Source organism: Branchiostoma belcheri, unplaced genomic scaffold (genome assembly GCF_001625305.1).
Source record: "Branchiostoma belcheri isolate BF01 breed outbred unplaced genomic scaffold, Haploidv18h27 scaffold171, whole genome shotgun sequence".
In the NCBI taxonomy this organism is placed as follows: Eukaryota; Metazoa; Chordata; class Leptocardii; order Amphioxiformes; family Branchiostomatidae; genus Branchiostoma; species Branchiostoma belcheri.
In genome coordinates, this window is record NW_017803169.1 from 330,339 (window position 1) to 348,775 (window position 18,437).

The following is an 18,437-nucleotide window of genomic DNA, read 5'->3' on the forward strand; positions in this document are numbered from 1 at the left end:
ACCGCCCCCCACAACCCGGCATGCAGCAGTTCTCTAACCCCTCCCAAATGTTTCCCAACCTGCCTCCCAACGCTCAGTTCCCCAACATGAGCCAACGTTTTCCCAACCCTTCCCAACAACCCTTCCCCTCCCAACAACAACAGTTCTCCAACATGTCCCAGCAGAGATTCCCTCCCTCGTCTTCTCCTAACTTCCAGTCCCCGTTTCCCAACACCTCCTCTCCCAACGCCTCCATGGCGGCTTTCATCAACCAGATGCAGAACTCGGCGGCGAAGGCGGCCATGTCGAACAACGCCAACGTTCCGCCGCACGTGTTGAACATGCGGGAGGGCGGCAGGGGAATGAATGAAGGACCCAGCCCGCTGGCCAGTCTCAGTAACCAGGTGGGACAGGTGCCGCAGCCGCCGATGCCACCTGGCATGGGTCAGCAGCGCTCACCTGGTCCTAACAAACAGCAGGCCATGCCACCTGGTGAGTTACTGTTAAACTTTGTTGAACTTCGCAGTACCTCGATTTATGGTAGGAGGGATAGGATCTGATTTTTACAGTGCTATAAAATTGTAGTTGAAAGAATTCTAGTAATACAGTTACTGTGTACAGTAGTAATATATACTTGTAACGGTAGACATAAGTCACAAAGTACTAGTGGAGACATCATCACAAAAATAAAACCGTTGTGGGAGTTTCACAATTTACCATTAATAACTGTAATAATGATTTCCCCTGCCATTTTTGTTCACATAATTTGACCGCATTACCCTTAAAATAGTACTTCGCAAATTTTGTATCTACATTCACAATGTCATGTACAAATTGGCAATGGTACATGACTTTGTACAATGCCATTACTTAGGTCATCACACAGGTGCAGTACCAATTCTTCTTGGTTCAAGATGAAACTAAGAAGTGTAAATGGGTGTATTTGAAGATTGTGATTGTTACAAACAAGAGTTCATACAAGATCATATTGGGGTCCAATTAGTAAATTTGAGTGAACCACAACAGAATTACCAGTATCAAAGGCAGTCTGAAGGAAGACCCCCACTTCGTCTGTAGCCAGTGTAGTGTTACTTTTCTCTCAAAGATGTTCCAAGTATGCATAATATAGATTCTGAAATGATTGTTTACAACATTTTGTGTTATTTTACGTCTGTAACTCAAGTGTTTGTTGTTATTCCGATGTTTGTCCAGGTGGTATGAAGGATGTGCCCTTTGACCCCCCGACGTCTGCGCACAGTTTCCTGCAGGGCCAGGCGGAGTTCCAGTCTGCGTTCCTGCGCTACGTCCAGAGTCAGCAGAGACAACCCCCTCCCCGCGGGGGGCGCAGGGGGTCCCCAGGGGCAGCCACGTCCCCGGGGCTGGCAGGACTAGGACCCCCGGGGGGCTCCCACCCCACCCCGAGCACCCGGGCCGACGTTCCCCCCACCCGGGGGACCTGGACCCTCCCCGGGGTCAGCATCCCCCCACCAACCAACAATGGAACCTCCCCTGGGACCAGGGGCCATGCCCTCCGTGTCAATGGGACCAAATAACGGGACACCAAATGTGCCTGATAATCCATCTCCAGCGAGCAATACCACAACCCCCCCTGTGGAGGCAACCCCCCAGAACATGGGACACCCCTCGATGGGACCGCCACAGGGGCCGAATGGACCTGCACAGCCACCCCCTGTAACAACTGCACCATCCCTGGGACCACCCCCTGGGACAGTGGGACCACCTACCGGGACAGCTACACCACCTATTGGGACAGCAGGACCAACCATTAGGACATCAGGACCACCTCTCCGGACAGCAGGACTGCCCCCTGGGACAGCAGCACTAACCCCTGGGACAGCAGGACCAGCCATCGGGGCAGCAGCACAGGGACTCCGGACAGCAACACCAACCCCTGGGATAGCAACACCAACCCCTGGGACAGCAGGACCAGCCCTTAGGAGTGCAGGCCTCTCTCCCAGGCTGGCCTCACCAATGCCTCACAGTTCTTCCCCTACTGCAGGGAAGACACCAGGCCCAGGTACAGTACATGCAACTAGAAATCACACAGCACGTCAGCAGAACGCAGTGTGCCTGCATGTAACCAAGATTTTCACGGTTTTGGTAGATGTCTGACACAACATTTGAAAAATATAGACATAATTTCATCCTTAAATATGTGCATCAGTCTCAAATAAGGCATTCTGCTGAAGTGTAATGTATAACAGATCACGGTTCTTTTCATGTGTAATGCGTTAGGCAAATGTGATAGATCACACAGACCCACTAACAAACAATGGATCGTCTGGCTCACAGTGTGAGTCCCACTCAAAAATTATATATATATTGATTATAGTTTGTGTGACTAAAGTCCATACAGCAGTTTGATTGTTTTAATGTTCTTCCTTTTACAGCAATAAATCAGACTGAGTGATAATACAAAATGTGTATCTGTGTATACTGTGGTTGTCTTTTAACTATCTTTTTTCTTTTTTTCAAAGTCAAATTTTACTAGAGGTTGTGTAGCAGGTTTTCTCCAGTTCTTTATTTGTGTCCTAGGGAATAAGACAGGTGGGCTACATGTAATACAAGCATCATGTTTCCAACCTTACAGGTACCAGTCAACAAAACCAGTCTGTGCCAGATCTGTCCGGTATGAACCAGTCACAGCCAGACCAGACTGGAAAGTCAGGTCCATCAGGGGATAACACAGCCTCACAGGCACCTGGGGAGACAACGCAGAGTCAGCTGCAGGGCCCTGCAGAGTCGCTAGGGGGAAACGGAACAGCTTCAAACGTGGCGGCGGAACCAGACAACGTTAAGGCGCCCGGATCAATCGCCCAGCAATCAGTTACACATGGTACGTGCGATAGCCACAATTGTACATGTATGTGCATTATACATTCTGCATTAAGATAATCAGTTTCAACAGGGTTTACAGTACATGTACATTGTATATTGGAATGTTATGTTGCACAATTTTTTTCTGGACAGCTGATGGCAAGGTCACAATCATCGCACATGTACATGTACAATGTCCACTTGCTCAAGGCAAGTAAAAGCACTGTTACTGTGTTAGGGCAAGTGCATATTCCCCATATGCCCAATTGGCAAGTCAATTTTTTGGATGTGGCATTATGCCCCAGTGTTTGGAGCAAAATCACTCAAAATTTTTTCATAATGTATTCCCATATACATGTATCTTATTGATGACAGTCAAAAGTATGACTTTTTGTCAGAATCATTAATTTTGCAAGTCTAAAACCTCCTTACTTTGGGAAATACTCAAGTCAAGCATGGAACAATACAAAGTTTTTTTTTTACTGAAACAAATTTCCTTGCACAGAAATATGTCATTAATTTTATATTTTGCATTTGGCAAGTGAAAAGTTGACATTTTTAGGTCTAAGACTGTGAGCCTTTTCAGCTGAATTTTACCAGACAATTATCTCAAAAATGTCCTTTACAACCATACAACAATTGCAGAAGTATGTGACCTGGCCCTAGCTGCATCCTTTTGTGTGTGTTTCTTTCCAATGATTCCTTCCCACATTGTCCACACACTGAGGCTACCGTATGGTCCCACAGAGAAAGCAGGCGCAAAGGAACAAGCCAGCACTAGTTCACCATCAGTACCACCAGAGGTACAAGGTAATGGTAAAACCTCATGTACAGCCTCCCAGGTGGACCCACAACCTGATGCATCTGGCACTGGTCAAGACAAACCAGAGGGGGAAGGTGGAAGCATGGGGGAGGGGGTGAGCAAGGGTGGAGCACAGGAGGATACAACCCCGCCCCAGGACAGTGGTAGTGAGATGTCGGCAAGCGAGGGGGGAGGTGGGGGAAAGGGAGAGACTGTTGGCATGGCAACAGAGGTGGTAGCCCCACCTAGCAACCAGGAAGGTAGGGAGCTTTCTTCCTTTGAAGTGTGGAAAGTACATGTAGGGCAGCAGGTTGGCAGAATGCACTGCGCCTGTGAGAAAGCCAGATTTTTTACAGTTTTTGTTTGTGCACAGTGTTGCATCTGACAATCAGAATTTTCTCTGTTGCAGACAACATCTTTTCTGACGCAACTTTTCAGAACCGTGAATGAGATGTCATCCTTAGGCCACACCAATTTACTTTGTTGGTTCTTGGATTTTTTCAGAAAAAATATGAAGCGACAGGGCGAAAAAAAAATAAGAATGTAAAAAGGGCTAGACATCCTATTATAGCCCCAAATGCTGCTATTATAGAAGCCAAGGAGTCAACACAATAGGCTGGGTTAATATTTAAACAATGAATTATGAACTTTTAATCAAACCACTGCATTGATAGTTGGAAAAACTGTAACAACTAGGAAGAAAAGGACTTTCCTCAACTGCAAATCAGAAAAAAATGAAAAGGCGAATACGAGAACCAACAATTTGGCCTGAAATTTGTAAATATGACCCTAAACTGCCAAAGCGCTATGCACAATTATATAGTACATTCAGGTATCGCACAGGCTCAATAGGTTCTGCCAACGTGCTATGTAGGGCTAGGAAGGTACACAGTCTAGCTGAAAGGCACTGTCGTCAGTCTCTGTGCCTTCCAGCAAGTTTGTGCACCTTTAGTTTGTGAGGTGTGCACTTCGGTGTGTCTTGTTAACTTTGGAGTTGCACTTGACACTGAGCTTGCTTTTGTATAACCACACCTTCTTTTTGGCTTTTGTAGCGATGCAGTGCAGAAACTAATTCTACTCATACTAATCTCAATAGCTTGTCCAGCGTGGTTGGCATTGTATATGATTTTTTTTGCAAATCTTTGTATAAAGAAGTGATTCAACGTTCTTTTTCTTCCTTTTCTCTATAGAGTCTATCCCTGTGAGCTCCATGGAGACCTCATGTTCAACTGGTGGCCCTGTTCAAAGTGGTTCAGAAGTCAAGGTATGTTTAAAAGGGTGACCCTAAACAATTCACTTGAAACCTACATGTACCTCTTTAATGTCTGTCTACATGGTATTGTGTACAAATCATGATCAAGAGTCATCGTATAAGTTAACATATAGTATAGTATAGTATAATAACTAAAAAAAATCTGTCCTTAAAACATGTGAAAAAGTCCTGCAAAAGATGTACAATTTTCACCTAAATCGTGTTCATTTCTCGTGTAAAATCTGTGTAGATGTCCGTATAGATACAGTGCATAATTGCGCGTGATTACATGAACCGGTATGTGTTATATACATGTAATACATTATGCAGATAGCCTAACAGAAATACAGCTACATGTAATTAGTTCACATGTTTTATGTGGCTTTTGCATGGGTTTTAAGCCCTTGTTACATAACTTTTACATGGCTTTCAATTGCAATTAAAAGGCAATTTGCTTGGCACAAGAAATACATGTAAACATGTTAAAAGTCGTGAGAAGGGCAGTTCATCGAGATCTATATATTAAGCTTTTAGCTACTTTGATGTATTTTCAAGTTGGTAGATGCACTAAGTAGATATAAAAACCATCATGTTAGATTTTAAGTCACTTTAGAAACTAAATGTTCTTGTTCCTTTTTTTTTCTAGCAGACACTGGATGTGCAGCAAGAAAACACAACAACAGAGGCTGGTAACAAAGATCTCCCCCCAGCAGGTGAGGGAGGAACTGCAGCGCCGACAAAACAGGCAGGCAGCTCAGAAACAGCAGCTGCAGTACAGCAGGAGCTGCCAGGGGGCACAGGTGGTACTACAAACAGCACTTCAGGTCAACCTGCATCAGGTCAACCGGCGTCTGGAACAGGTTAGGGACATTTTCTTACTGTAAGGCCAATATATTATCAAAATTAATCAACAATTATTGTTGATTTGATAATATAATGTCATTGACATCCTCTGGGAGCCCCAAAACTGACACGAGCGTGCAAATAAAAATAAAAGTTTAGGCCACACCAATTTAATTCCTTGGTTAATGGATTCGCCCGCTTCATTTTTTCTGATTTGAAAATAAAAATAAAAATTCAGAATCAACTGCAAAATGCTCTTATTTTGCTCTGAACAGTTGAAAACAGCCCTTTTCCTCCTAGTTGTTACAGTTATTCCATGCAGTTGTATCAATTTTAAAAAATAAAAGTTCAAAATTCATTGTTTAAATTTTGAACCAGCCTGGTGTGTTGACTTCATTGCTCCTATCGTACCATTTTGGGCCATAATAGGATGCGTAGGCCCATTTTTATTTTTATATTGTCCGCCCGCTCCATTATTTTTCTAGAAAAATCCGTTAACCAAGAAATTAAATTGATGTGGCCCTAGTCCAAAAAAAAGTTTTCTTCATTATGAAATCTACGTGGTCATGAAGGTTTAACAAATGACATATGGTATGGCGAATTATATAAGTCTTCAAATTAATTTCTTTACATTTTCATCTTTTTTGTTTGATTTTGGCATTCTACGACATTGGTATCGTTTTCCAATGTTTGTTTTTTTCAACTTTTGCTCATTTTGCAACTGTTTTGTACGATTTACAGTATGGTTGAAAACTTTTTTTTGAAAACGGTCAAAAATTCATGCGCGTGCGGATGTCACCATATAATCTAATCAGCATGGCTTAAATAAAAATATAATATATTACTAATGGTTTTATGTTTTCCTCACTGTAATCATATGTTAATACATGTATGTCATGCTAGTTAAATGTATAATTGTTTCAGCCAGAACACAAAATACTATGAATGCCTCTTTTCTCTTTCCACTACAAAATCAAGTCCCTGAAACATAAAACAGAAGTTAACAGTATTCTCTTTATATTTTAAAATACAGACAATGTTGTGGATCAGTTTGAAACAATGTCAGATAATTCTAATAAATAGTATGTAACCTTTATGAATTTAGTCTCTTTGATTGCAGTAGTTAGAAAGGTTTATTGAATTGTGCTCATTTTTTTCTTTAGCAGATGACAAGAAAGGAGAAGAAAAAACTCCAGAAGTCCCGACTTCGTCTCAGGAGCAGACTGCCAAGAAACGTGAATTACCTAAAGATCTGGGTGAGTTAAGAATGTTTTTTCAACACTTTCACATGTATATAAACAAAGATGGAATCCAAACAAAACTGTCTGTAGTTGTCTATGCTCAATCAAGAGACTGAGCAAATTAGTCTTGCAGTTAGATGAGAAAATGTTGGGTGTAACACGTCGTTTGGTGTAATATAGTCAGCCGCGCAGCGTGGCTGCAAAGCTGGCCAGGTATGTTATGCCAAAGGGCAGTTATACCCGCTAAACAGGTACAGAATCTGATACAGATCTACAGAAATTTGACCACTATGGCCAGGTAACCACAGTGTCCGTACCTGATCACCAGCAATAAGCGACACAAACACAACAGCCTTATTCACTGGTGTCTGTCACATTTTTGAATTGACTTCATGGGGTGATTGACTGTTCTCTTACTGTTGTTGTACATAAAAAAAGGGTTGCAATGACTGTGACACGCACATCAAATGAAAGTGGGTTCAACTTTTAGAAAATGCCATGAGGGCTAGGAAAAAATGTTGTGTTTCCTGTTTCCTGACCAACGCTAAAAATATCTGCTAACCCTAGCCATTATTTTTGTGTGGACCCCTGCAAGGGACACAGATTTTTTTGAGCTGATGGACCTTTTCTATTTCCATGATCTGACACCTGAGTGATGAAACATTGTACAATTGGTTTTCCAACATTAAGGCCACAACAATTTAATTTGTTGGTTCTCAGACAGTTGAGGAAAGTCCTTTTCTTCCTAGTTGTTACAGTTTTTCCATCTATCAAAGCAGTGGTTTGATTGAAAGTTCAAAATTCATTGTTTAAATATTAATAGTAACCCAGCCTTTTGTGTTGACTTCATTGCTCCTATAATAATTATTGTAGCATTTGGGGTTATTTTTTTCGCCCTGTCCTTTCATATTTTTTTCTGAAAAAATCCTAGAAACAACAAATCAAATTGGTGTGGCCTAACATTGAAAATGAAAGTGTCCTCATGTAAGTTTTACTTCAATTGTTAAACTGTACTGTGTTAGTTGGATCACTAGAGATTGCCGAAGTTTTAAAAAAGAGAAAGAAAAACTCCCTAACTATTGACACAAATTGTTTTCAGGACTTAAATAGGAAACACAACATTTTCTACATGTTTGATGTGCATACTTCTGTTTTCATGCGGAATCATTTTAATTTCTGTGTTGTTCTTTCATCTTACAGAAGAGAAGGGCCCCTCCCCACTCAAGCAGAGCAAGTCATAGCAGAATTTCATCCCACCAACCTTCTGTTGTCATTGTTTTACACATACTAAACTTGCACCTGGTCACATGTTTGGTGTAAGATTGTAACAAATTGGTTAATACAAAGTAGGCAAGAGGTATTTTTGTGGGGGGGTTGAATTGTTCATGGAGTAACTGTAAATTCAGAAACTTTTGCAGTGTGAATTAGTGACTTGTAGTCAGTACTTATTTCAACCACAAACTTCAAACAGTGCAAAAACTTTTTCCCTCCTACGACCACGAAAGTAAATTTTACAGAAGCTTGCAGTTCTATGAAAGACAAGATTATTTCATAATACGTTTTACAATGAATGATTAAAAAACGTCATTAGGCCACACCAATTTAATTTCTTGGTTAACGGATTCGCCGCTTCATTTTTTTCTGATTTGCAAATAAAAATAAAAATCCAGAATCAACTGCAAAATGCTCATATTTTGCCCTGAACAGTTGAAAACAGACCTTTCCATCCTAGTTGTTACAGTTATTCCATCTTTCAATGCAATGATATCATTAAAAGTTCAAAATTCATTGTTTAAATTTTGAACCAGCCTGGTGTGTTGACTTCATGGCTCCTATCGTACCATTTTGGGCCATAATACCATGCCTAGGCCTATTTTTATTTTTATTTTTTTTTCGCCCGCCCTCTCCATTATTTTTCTAGACACATCCGTTAACCAAGAAATTAAATTGGTGTGGCCTTATGTCTTGTAATGCAATAATACACCTACATGTAGTCTATCACTTCTATGTAGATAAGACCAAGACACAACAGTTAAATACACAGGAATTTGAGTGACCAATATACATGTAAGTAATGAGTGTGGATACTTCAATTTGTGTTACACAAAATGGAGAAGTAGCTATGGTGGTGTTTTAACCACTGGTTTGTTAACCTTGTTCTTGTGGTGGTACGATGTATCAAAGTGCCTGCTTCACTTTAACCTCTGGTATGCCAAGTCAATGTAAATCAGTACTGATTTCAACCAGTGTAGCATGCTGACAGTTAAATTTTGGTTCAATTTAGGTTGACCTTGTTAAAATTTTGAGTTCACTCAATTTTTTTTTTTTTTGGAGGCTCCTGTTTTATATTATATGTACATATGTGTGTATGTTAACAATTAAAACACTATCATATACTGTATGTGTGAATGTTAACATAGCAATGGTTGTGTATGTTGTAGCTGACATAACTACAATATGTAAAGTGTATGTGACATTGTGTAGTTTTTCTGACAAGTATGTGATTTAAAAAAGCCAAGTAGCAGCTACTTTATTTTATGTACAATTTATATCACTGACTCACTTTGGTGTTACACAAGTAAAACATGTAAATGCTATGTCCGTGTTTTGTGCATTCCTTTGTGCGCCACCTGGCAGATCAGAAATAAATTGCAGGTTCTTATACTGCTGTATACAAATTATGTATTTGCACACGACGTAAGTTAAAGGGGCATTATGAAACATTTTGCGCCAGAAATTAAAATATTTAACTGAAAAATCGTGGAAACAAATGCAATTAACTTAAACTTCTTAAAGTAAATGTGCTAAAGTAACTATTTATACAATGTCACACGAGGCACAGTAAGTTTGTGGAACCACCACATAATACCAGAATGTAAACAAACATGGCGGACAGCTGTCAGGTCGTCATGGGGGATTTCAGGAAGGCAATGATTGCATGCTAATCACGGAAAGTCTGAAATCTACAATTTCTTATCTTACGAATGAATTGTACCCCTGTAACCGAATTGTTCTTAACACCAGGACACAATGGCCAAAACTATACATTTTGGTCTGAATTCCGACTCTAAAAATAGCAACAAGACTGGCAATGAAAACATGGTGGTTGCTGTTAGGGTTATTGTGTGCATGGCACTGCCATGATTTCATGATTTTGAAGGAAGCCTTAAGTCTAGACAGATACAGTGCACTCATCCCCAGAGTGTATTGTGAACGAGCCCCGGGGTCACAGAAAGTATAATTAGGGCAGACAGGTCTTCCCAAGGGTTCCAGGAATGTGGGCATAGATGTGGGTCAGAGGAATGCCTGTGGGCATGCCGCATGCCTGTGGACAAAATGCCTGTACCATTCCTAGAATTCAGAATTCTTGCAAACTGCGCACAATACTGTATCCTTAGGCTCCTCGCGATACATAACAACATGTTGACAGACCCGTTCAGTGTAAACACAGGAGTCAAACAAGGATGTATTTTATCCCCTCTTCTATTCTCTCTGGCTATAGACTGGCCCATGAAAATGTCACGAAAGATAAAAACAGAGGCATACAGTGGACGATCAATTCAGTATTAGAAGATCTAGACTATGCCGATGACTTGGGGCTCCTCTCAAGCAGACATACTGATGCACAAGAGAAAACAGGAAGATTAAATGAAACATCCAACTCCATTGGGCTCAAAGTAAATGAAGGAAAGACACAAGTCCTGAGGAAAAACACTACAAATAACGCCCCAATTGTGGTTAATGGAAAAGATCTAAAGGAAGTCAAAGAGTTCACTTACCTAGGCAGTAAAGTAACTGCAGATGGAGATTGCAACAGGGAGGTGGACTTAAGGATCAGTAAAGCAAACCAAGCTTTTGCAATCCTCCGGCCAGTATGGAAGAACAAACAAATACATACCAGGACAAAAATCAACATCTACAGAAGTAACGTCCTCAGTGTTCTCTTATACGGAGCTGAATGTTGGAAAGAGACATCTTACATCAAAAACAACTTAATGTCTTCCAAAATAAATGTCTGCGTAGAATACTAAAAATCTTCTGGCCAAAAACGATCTCCAATAGAAATCTCCATCTAAAAACAAGACTCACGACAATAGACCAAATGTTGATAAACAGACGAGGGAGATGGTTAGGTCATATATGCCGCATGCCACCAGATAGTATCAGCAGAACAGCTCTAAGATGGACGCCTCAGGGCAGGAGACCTAGAGGACGACCGAAGGAAACATGGCGAAGAACTATCGACAAAGAAGTGCGGAGCCATGGTTTCACTCTCGATGAGGCACCAAAGATGGCAGCGGACCGGGCCAGATGGAAGACCTTCCTTCTGCCTTTTATATATAGAGCCATGCTGGCTCAGAAGAGGACTAAGTAAGGCTCCTCCCTGAGACGTGGCCAAAACAATTCAAAATCACAAATTTTCAGTGGAGTATGACAAAAGAATTTATAATGTTCTTTGGGCATGTCTCCAAGGCACCGGTACCTATTTATCAAATTCCAGATAATACAAGGGCACAGGGACCAAAAATGTACATTTTGTCAGTAAAATTTTTTGTCATTATTGATTAGCCTGGGTGCCATCCTCCGTAGTTTCTGCATCACTTAATATATGGCCATTCACACACCCGATGCGAACCCATGCATCACACAGAATGAACACACTGACTCCTCATGTAGTGTTAGGCCGTGTTTAAGTGAAATCACCCAAGGCGGTTTACATGTGGTTTCCCCCGAAGCCGGTTTCAAGTGGCTCCATGTGAACGCTCCGAAATCACATTGAAAGCGCCTCGATCCCAAGTCACTTCTAGAGGTGGTTTCGAATCGGTTTCCCCGCATCGCGATTTGCGTCTGAACGCAATGTGATTTCAATGTAACTTCACCTGGTCATGGATTACGGGGTGATATTTCTTTATTTATATACAATACCAACTTTTAGGTGGCAGCAACTTAAAGAGCAGTAATGGTCAAATAATGTGTCCGTTCTAGGGCGAGCTTCACCGCCTCTGGCGGGACCACGTCGGCATTCGGCCGAGATACGCTGGGAGGGGGGCATCAGCATTAGCAGGTCGTTGACCTCTGACATTAATAACACGCCATCTTGCGTGTTATCATCAAACAGCAATAAATGTAGCTCAAGCGAATTGTGATCGGACACGGTTTCACCAGATGTGAGGAATGTGAGTTACCCGAATCGCGGTTTGGGTGATTCCGCTTTAACAGTACAGTAGGTGTGACCGTGTGCCTGGACACACGCACCGCATCGTCGAATCATGTCCCTAATATACCTTTTCCACACCTGGAGATCACGCACTGTCCACGTGATCTCTCACCTGTTGTCCACACCTGCGTTACTGCAGAAACTTAATTTCACGCTAATGACTTCGTCAAACGCTAGAAATTTCCATTTTCAACCGGTTCCCTAATGTCACTGGCTACCCCGGAGCCGGCGGAACCTACGGGGGACGGCACCCAGGCTAATCATTGACAGGGCCACCTTGTCAACAGCCTCAGGTCTACGTAAAACCTGTCTGACAACTTGCAGACACTAGCGTCCAAAATTCAGTCCCGCAAAGGAGGCTATGCCTAGTATTTCCGTGTTTTAATAAAAAGGTCCCGCCTTTTGAATTTAACAACAAAAAATTATCAGATCCTCGATTTACCACCTGAAACGCGTCTATTCTGCGTGTTTCCGCCGCCCGTTTGGATCCAAAGCCGCGGCGAATCTACTGGAAACCAGCGTGGACTGGAGCAGCCAGCCGCCGGCTCGACTCCGGGGGAGACCGTTTCTAGTCGGCTCAGATAGCCCCGGCGTGCCGGAGTTCCTACAGCCGCCGAGGGAGGGGTTCCCGCCCGTGTATGTCCCCGCGGAGAACGGGGAGTTCTCGCCAGAGGAATGGGCGGTCGCGGTCCGGGAGGCGACACGGGACGAGGTAGGCGTCGGTGCCGTGCTAATTCGCGGCATGCCGCTGCGTACAGCCAAGGATTTTTCCAGGTATCTATTAGTAAACATTTTCAAGATACATTTGGTAAACAGACGGTGTACATATTCATTAGGTCAGAGTATGCTGCAAACCTGCATCATAGGGGGCACATAGCAGTTTATTTTGGGTCTCAATTCGATTCTGCATACCCTCAACTCTAGCGACCGTCTCTTTCAGGAAATACCTTTTAAGCCAAAACACTGTGTTTGCAAATGAAGGATATCCCTCTAGCTACGAGAACAATAGAATTTCGATTTCTTTCACCTCTCACATTTTAGTAAATTTTAGGGGGAAAATAATTTTTCGATGAAAAATGATGCCAAAAATTCGCCATTTTCACGTGGAATCAGACCCATCACCCAGAATTTAGCCACCGATATGGTCGGAAAGAGAAAAACCTTATGTATTATTAAGAAAAGTATAAAGAAATTGAATCCTATCACTGAGATTATCACAATAGCCCGTCGCGCGAGGCATAGCGACAACACCCCCAGAACGCATACAAGGTATATCAGGTCAAACCGAAGCACCGCGCTGAAGGTGAAGGACACACGGAAGTACGGTGGCCCGTAAGTACAGACATACGTGTCTACGCGAATACCTTCACGTCACTGCGCGAGTACCTTCCATGTCTACGCGAATACCTTCCACGTCTGCACGAATACCTTCCACGTCTGCGCGAGTACCTTCCATGTCTACGCGAATACCTTCCACGTCTGCGCGAATACCTTCCACGTCTGCGCGAATACCTTCCACGTCTGCGCGAGTACCTTCCACGTCTGCGCGAATACATTCCACGTCTGCGCGAATACTGTCCACGTCTGCACAGAAAAAACTTCCTCTGCACGAATACCTTCCACGTCTGCGCGAGAACCTTCCTCGTCTGCGCGAATACCTTCCTCGTCTGCGCGAATACCTTCCTCGTCTGCACAGGAAAGGGTATCCGGAAAAGATGGGATAGGCTATGGCTAGGGCTACCTTGATGGCCTTGTGATTTCTATTGCATGGTTGTCAATAACCTTGCGATGTTAGATGGAAGATGAGAATTGACCGGCTCACAGATTTTGTAGGACATAGGACGTGGGGCCATGCCATGTTTAATCACAATGAAAGTTCATCTTGTGTTTGTAGTTACATGTTTAAAGTTAAAACTTTTGGTCCAACACACAAAAAAAGTTCTGTCACCTAGAGCTGTCGACCAGTCACTCTGGTCTTCCTCAGTAGACCTAGCCAGTGAAGCTTGTCACGTGGCTTCTTTGAAGTGTGACGTCAACACTGGGTCAAAGGTAGACGATGTCGGCCCCCGTCGCGGTCAGTCTCCTGAGGAAGACCAGAATGACTGGTCGAAAGCTCTAGGTGAGAGAACTTACTTTTTTGTGTTGGGCCAATAGTTTTAACTTTAAACATGTCTAATCTAGCCTGGGTGCCATACGAATTTGATTTTTTCGGGGTAGCCGTTACAAATTCGGATGGCACCCAGGCTATGTCTAATCATGTTGGTTTTTCAATAGGTGTGTGAACAGTCTGGCCCTGAAGCCGATGTCGTATGAAGGGGGAGCCGCTAAGAGAGAAAACGTCGAGAGTAACGTCGACACTGCAAGTTATGAACACCCCCTCATGTCCATAGAACCGCACAACGAGATGTCCTACGCACGCTACTACCCGGAAAAGGTGTGTGTGTGTGTGTGCGCGCGCGCACGCGCGTGCGTAAATGTGTGTGTGTGTGTGTGTGTGTGTGTGCGCGAGTGGATGTGTGTGTGTGCGCGCGCGCGCGTGTGAATGTGTGTGTGTGTGTGCGCGCGCGCATGTGAATGTGTGTGTGAATGTGTGTGAACGTGTGTGTGAATGTGAGTGTGTATGAGTGTGTGTGAATGTGTGAGAGAGTTTCTAAGTGTACGTGCGCGTGTGTGTATGTGTGAATGTGAGTGTGTGTGAATGTGCATGTGTGTGTATGTGTGTATGTGTGAATGTGTGTGTGAATGTAAGTGTGCTTGAGCGTGTGTGTGAATGTGTGTGTGTGCGTGTGTTGTGTGTGTGTGAGCGTGCACGTGTGTGTATGTGTGTGTGTGTGTGTGTGTGTGTGTGTGTGTATGCATGTGTGTGTATATGTGTATGTGTAAATATGTATGTGTGTGTGTGTGTATGCATGTGTGTGTATATGTGTAAATATGTATATGTGTGTGTGTGTGTGTGTGTGTGCATGTGCGTGTGTGACCTTGAGGTGATCGATTGATTGATTGATCGATCGATTGATTGATTGATTGATTGATTGATCGATTGTTCCGAAGATCATCTTCTACTGCCAGCAGCCCGCGGATCCGGGGCAGGGCGGGGAGACTGTGATGGTGGACGTCCGCGAAATCTTACGCAACCTGGACTCGGCTGTCGTCGACAAGTTTCGGAAACTCGGAATCCGGTACCACAGATACATGCCGGAACGGGGAGATTTCTTTCACGGGTACAACTCCTGGAAAGAGGTGAGTTTTGTCAACCCCAAAGTCTACTCAATAATGTCTATTGAATAGCGAAGAAGTGGGGTCGCGTGGCGTGGCGGCAGAGTGCTCGACTCGGAATCAAGAGGCCCCGGGTTCGAGTCCTGACATGCCACCGATCTTGTTCCCTTGGAAAAGGCACTTAACACGCCTTTTCTCACTTCGCTTAGGTGAAAATGAGTATTGTATTGTCCCGTGTTGGTGGCGACATTAATATAAGTTGAAAAAAAACTTAAGCGTGCCGTCACCACGTCTTGTGATTAGATGTTGGAATATAAAAAAAAATAATAGGGAAGAACTTCGCCTGTGTTCTCTTATCGAATTTCCGGTGAGACCGGAAAGTTAGAAGTTAGTTATATCGTTGTATTTTTTATCATACATGTTGTTTGTACCTGGAATTAGCCCTGGGGCATGTATTTGCAATAAACTTTCTACAATTGCCTGTTGGTTATAATAATTACGACTTTTAAAGTTTAATTTAATTTTCAAACTTTGCCACCGAAAGATCTGCTTGAAGACTCTAACCGCCTCCCACAATATCACAGACCTTCCGCACGGAGAGCAGGGATGACGTAGAGAAGTACATGACGTCACAAGAGATGACGTGGCAGTGGGGAGAGGACGGGTCCATCTCCTGGTGGTACAACCTTCCCGCCATGAAGCTTTACAAAGGTCAATGGATTATACATTGTTATGTACTTTTCAAGGTCATTATGTGATGTATTCGTTTAAGAAACCTGGTAGGTGCAAGGCCAAAAGATAACACTTGTAGGCACTAAAATAAGTGTTGCCGCTTCAATATGCTTGCATTTGTATATGACTTAATTAACTTCATCCATTTATTACATCATCCTTTTAATTCTGGAACCCAAACATACAAACCCCGTAAACCAGCGCCACCCAAAAGAGTACTTCCGTCCAGGAAGTAAAAAAACAACGGCAACAACAACAAACTGTCGCTACCTATTGTTTCTGTTGTAGCAGAATGGTTGTGGATTTGCTAACTCAACTCTGGAGCCCAAACATACACGATATACAAGTGCCGCCCAAAACAATGCTTCCATCACAAAAGAATTACTATCGTCTGAAATTAATTTTTGGCGACGTCTCAGGGAGGAGCCTAATGATACAGTATTGTGTGCAGTTTGCAAGAATTCTAGAAATGGCATTTTGTCCACAAGAATGGAATGTCCACAGGCATGTCTCTGACCCACATTTATGCCCACATTCCTGGAAACTCTTGGGAAGACCTCTCTTCCTGGATGACCCTTCTTTCTGTGACCCCGGGGCTCGTTCACTGTACACTCAGGGGAGGAGTGCACTGTATCTGTCTAGACTTAAACAGGTATCAAGTCTTCCTCAAAGTCATAAAATGATGGCAGTGCCATGCAAACAATAACCCTAACAGCAACCACCGTCGCCATGGCAATGTATGTTTTCATTGCCAGTCTTGTTACTTTTGTAGGAGAGTGGTTGTGGTTTTGCCAGCCCACCTTAGGCAATGCCGACTTCATCACAACCCATCCTGACTACGACAGCACCAGACCTATCCCTCCTCACCTGTGCCCATTCAACAGCCAATATGGCGACGGCTCGGACATCGAACCGGAAGTACTTCAACACATACGGGATGTGACGTGGCAGGTGGGGTCAGATTTACTCTACGGGAGAATGACCTTGGAATCAAACAGGATTCCAAGGAATGACCTTGGCTATGTCTTAAATTCATTGAGCTCAAATGATGTGAAATAATGACCAAATCTGTGACTTTGTTGAATGTTTTGATCCGTCTGATTCTACAATACCCACTTTTTTTAATGGACTTGACTTTATTCTTTACATGTGAATGGTGCGTCACAAACCGTCATAACAAACGTTCTATATGGGGCTCTTCACTCCAGAAGTGGGTATTATTTTCTGATAAATAACATTTTTGAAGATTCAAATGCACCCGACTTTTGGCTAAATTACCCCAGCTGTCCTTTCGACAATAATCCTTTCCTAAATATCCATGTACACCCATTACAGACCCGCTTCTAATATGTATATAGGGTCGTACTACACGCATACGTAACCAGTATGGTCAACTTCGGGAACGATCACAAGAATCGGAAGGTTTACAAAACGTTGAAAAACCTACCGTCTTGGGATACAGAGATTTCGCCACTTTTTTATTGACCCTCCCCATCAACACACAGTGCGCATTGAACTCTGGGATTGCCGAAAGGGTCTTTCCGGGGTTTTTATAGATTCGATCGCTATAATGTTCGCCCTACATTCAGGCTTCAACTTATGGTACATATGACACAACAAAGTGGATTCCAGCATACAAATTTCTTCTCTGGTGAATCATAATACCCGCTTCTGCAGTAGAGAGCTCCTTTAAAGGCACCCAGTGCAGTTTCTAGGGCTTGGAACCTCAATTTTTCGAAGCCAATATTCTAGTCATTTATCTACATACTGAGATGAAACCACATTATCCCAATGTATATTGTCCCTCATAGAGTAAAAATTAAAAGAATTCTGACTGAAAATGGTTACTAGAAGGGCCCTTGGATGATTTTTAGGGCACCACCCAAAAAAGGACTCTTGGGGCTTCTTTCTGCAGTTTTAAAAGCCCAAAGTATTTAAATACTGACTCAAATGTGCTAATGTGAAGCAGTATGTGTCAATGTCACAAAAATTGCCATATTCAGAATATTTTCAGCTTTGCTGCCCTGAAATCGCATTGGATGCCTTTAATATCCGTATGTTAATTTCAGGCCGCAGTCGGGTTCCAGATGAAGAGACGAGACGTGTTGGTTCTGAACAACATGTACATCCAACATGGCCGCCTGGGTTACACGGGCGACAGGAAACTACTCGTGTATCTGGCTGAGTCAAGTGTCTGAACTTGGACATGATCTGACATCAAGTGTCAGAGTCATCTTTTTGCAACTATATTCACCAATTTCACACTTCCCATAATGCCAAGTAACGGTCACGGATATGCAGAGATATGACGTAAGA

At 43.0% G+C, this 18,437-nt stretch overlaps 3 protein-coding genes across 7 annotated transcripts; all 3 read left to right on the forward strand.

The window, feature by feature from the left end:
- Positions 1-20: 20 nt before the first annotated feature.
- On the forward strand, positions 21-1,371 carry LOC109466906 (DNA-binding protein K10-like). Its single transcript, XM_019764772.1, has 2 exons — positions 21-471; positions 1,238-1,371. Exons 1-2 carry the CDS (start codon positions 21-23, stop codon positions 1,369-1,371), a joined length of 585 nt encoding a protein of 194 aa, XP_019620331.1.
- Positions 1,372-1,385: 14 nt separating this feature from the next.
- LOC109466917 (basic salivary proline-rich protein 2-like) lies at positions 1,386-8,535 on the forward strand. Of its 5 annotated transcripts, none has more exons than XM_019764784.1 (7): positions 1,386-2,017; positions 2,591-2,836; positions 3,565-3,879; positions 4,810-4,883; positions 5,518-5,731; positions 6,878-6,970; positions 8,156-8,535. In XM_019764784.1, exons 1-7 carry the CDS (start codon positions 1,477-1,479, stop codon positions 8,194-8,196), a joined length of 1,524 nt encoding a protein of 507 aa, XP_019620343.1. In that variant the 5' UTR covers positions 1,386-1,476; the 3' UTR covers positions 8,197-8,535. The 5 variants fall into 5 exon arrangements, with proteins under 5 accessions (XP_019620343.1, XP_019620345.1, XP_019620346.1 ...); XM_019764786.1 differs by having other exon boundaries at positions 6,881-6,970; XM_019764787.1 differs by having other exon boundaries at positions 5,521-5,731.
- A 4,059-nt stretch (positions 8,536-12,594) lies between these two features.
- On the forward strand, positions 12,595-18,437 carry LOC109466907 (clavaminate synthase-like protein At3g21360; the record flags this gene model as incomplete). Its single annotated transcript, XM_019764773.1, has 6 exons — positions 12,595-12,947; positions 14,448-14,607; positions 15,225-15,413; positions 15,974-16,100; positions 16,894-17,072; positions 18,191-18,437. Coding segments are annotated over 6 exons (1,137 nt in total), but the record flags the coding sequence as incomplete, so codon positions are not given.

Coding starts and splice junctions, on each gene's coding strand:
- LOC109466906 (XM_019764772.1), top strand. CDS start 21: ATGCAGCAGTTCTCTAACCCCTCCCAAATGTTTCCCAACCTGCCTCCC. Junction 472..1,237: donor ACAGCAGGCCATGCCACCTG/GTGAGTTACTGT, acceptor GTCTGCGCACAG/TTTCCTGCAGGGCCAGGCGG.
- LOC109466917 (XM_019764784.1), top strand. CDS start 1,477: ATGGAACCTCCCCTGGGACCAGGGGCCATGCCCTCCGTGTCAATGGGA. Junction 2,837..3,564: donor CCAGCAATCAGTTACACATG/GTACGTGCGATA, acceptor ATGGTCCCACAG/AGAAAGCAGGCGCAAAGGAA. Junction 4,884..5,517: donor AAAGTGGTTCAGAAGTCAAG/GTATGTTTAAAA, acceptor TTTTTTTTCTAG/CAGACACTGGATGTGCAGCA.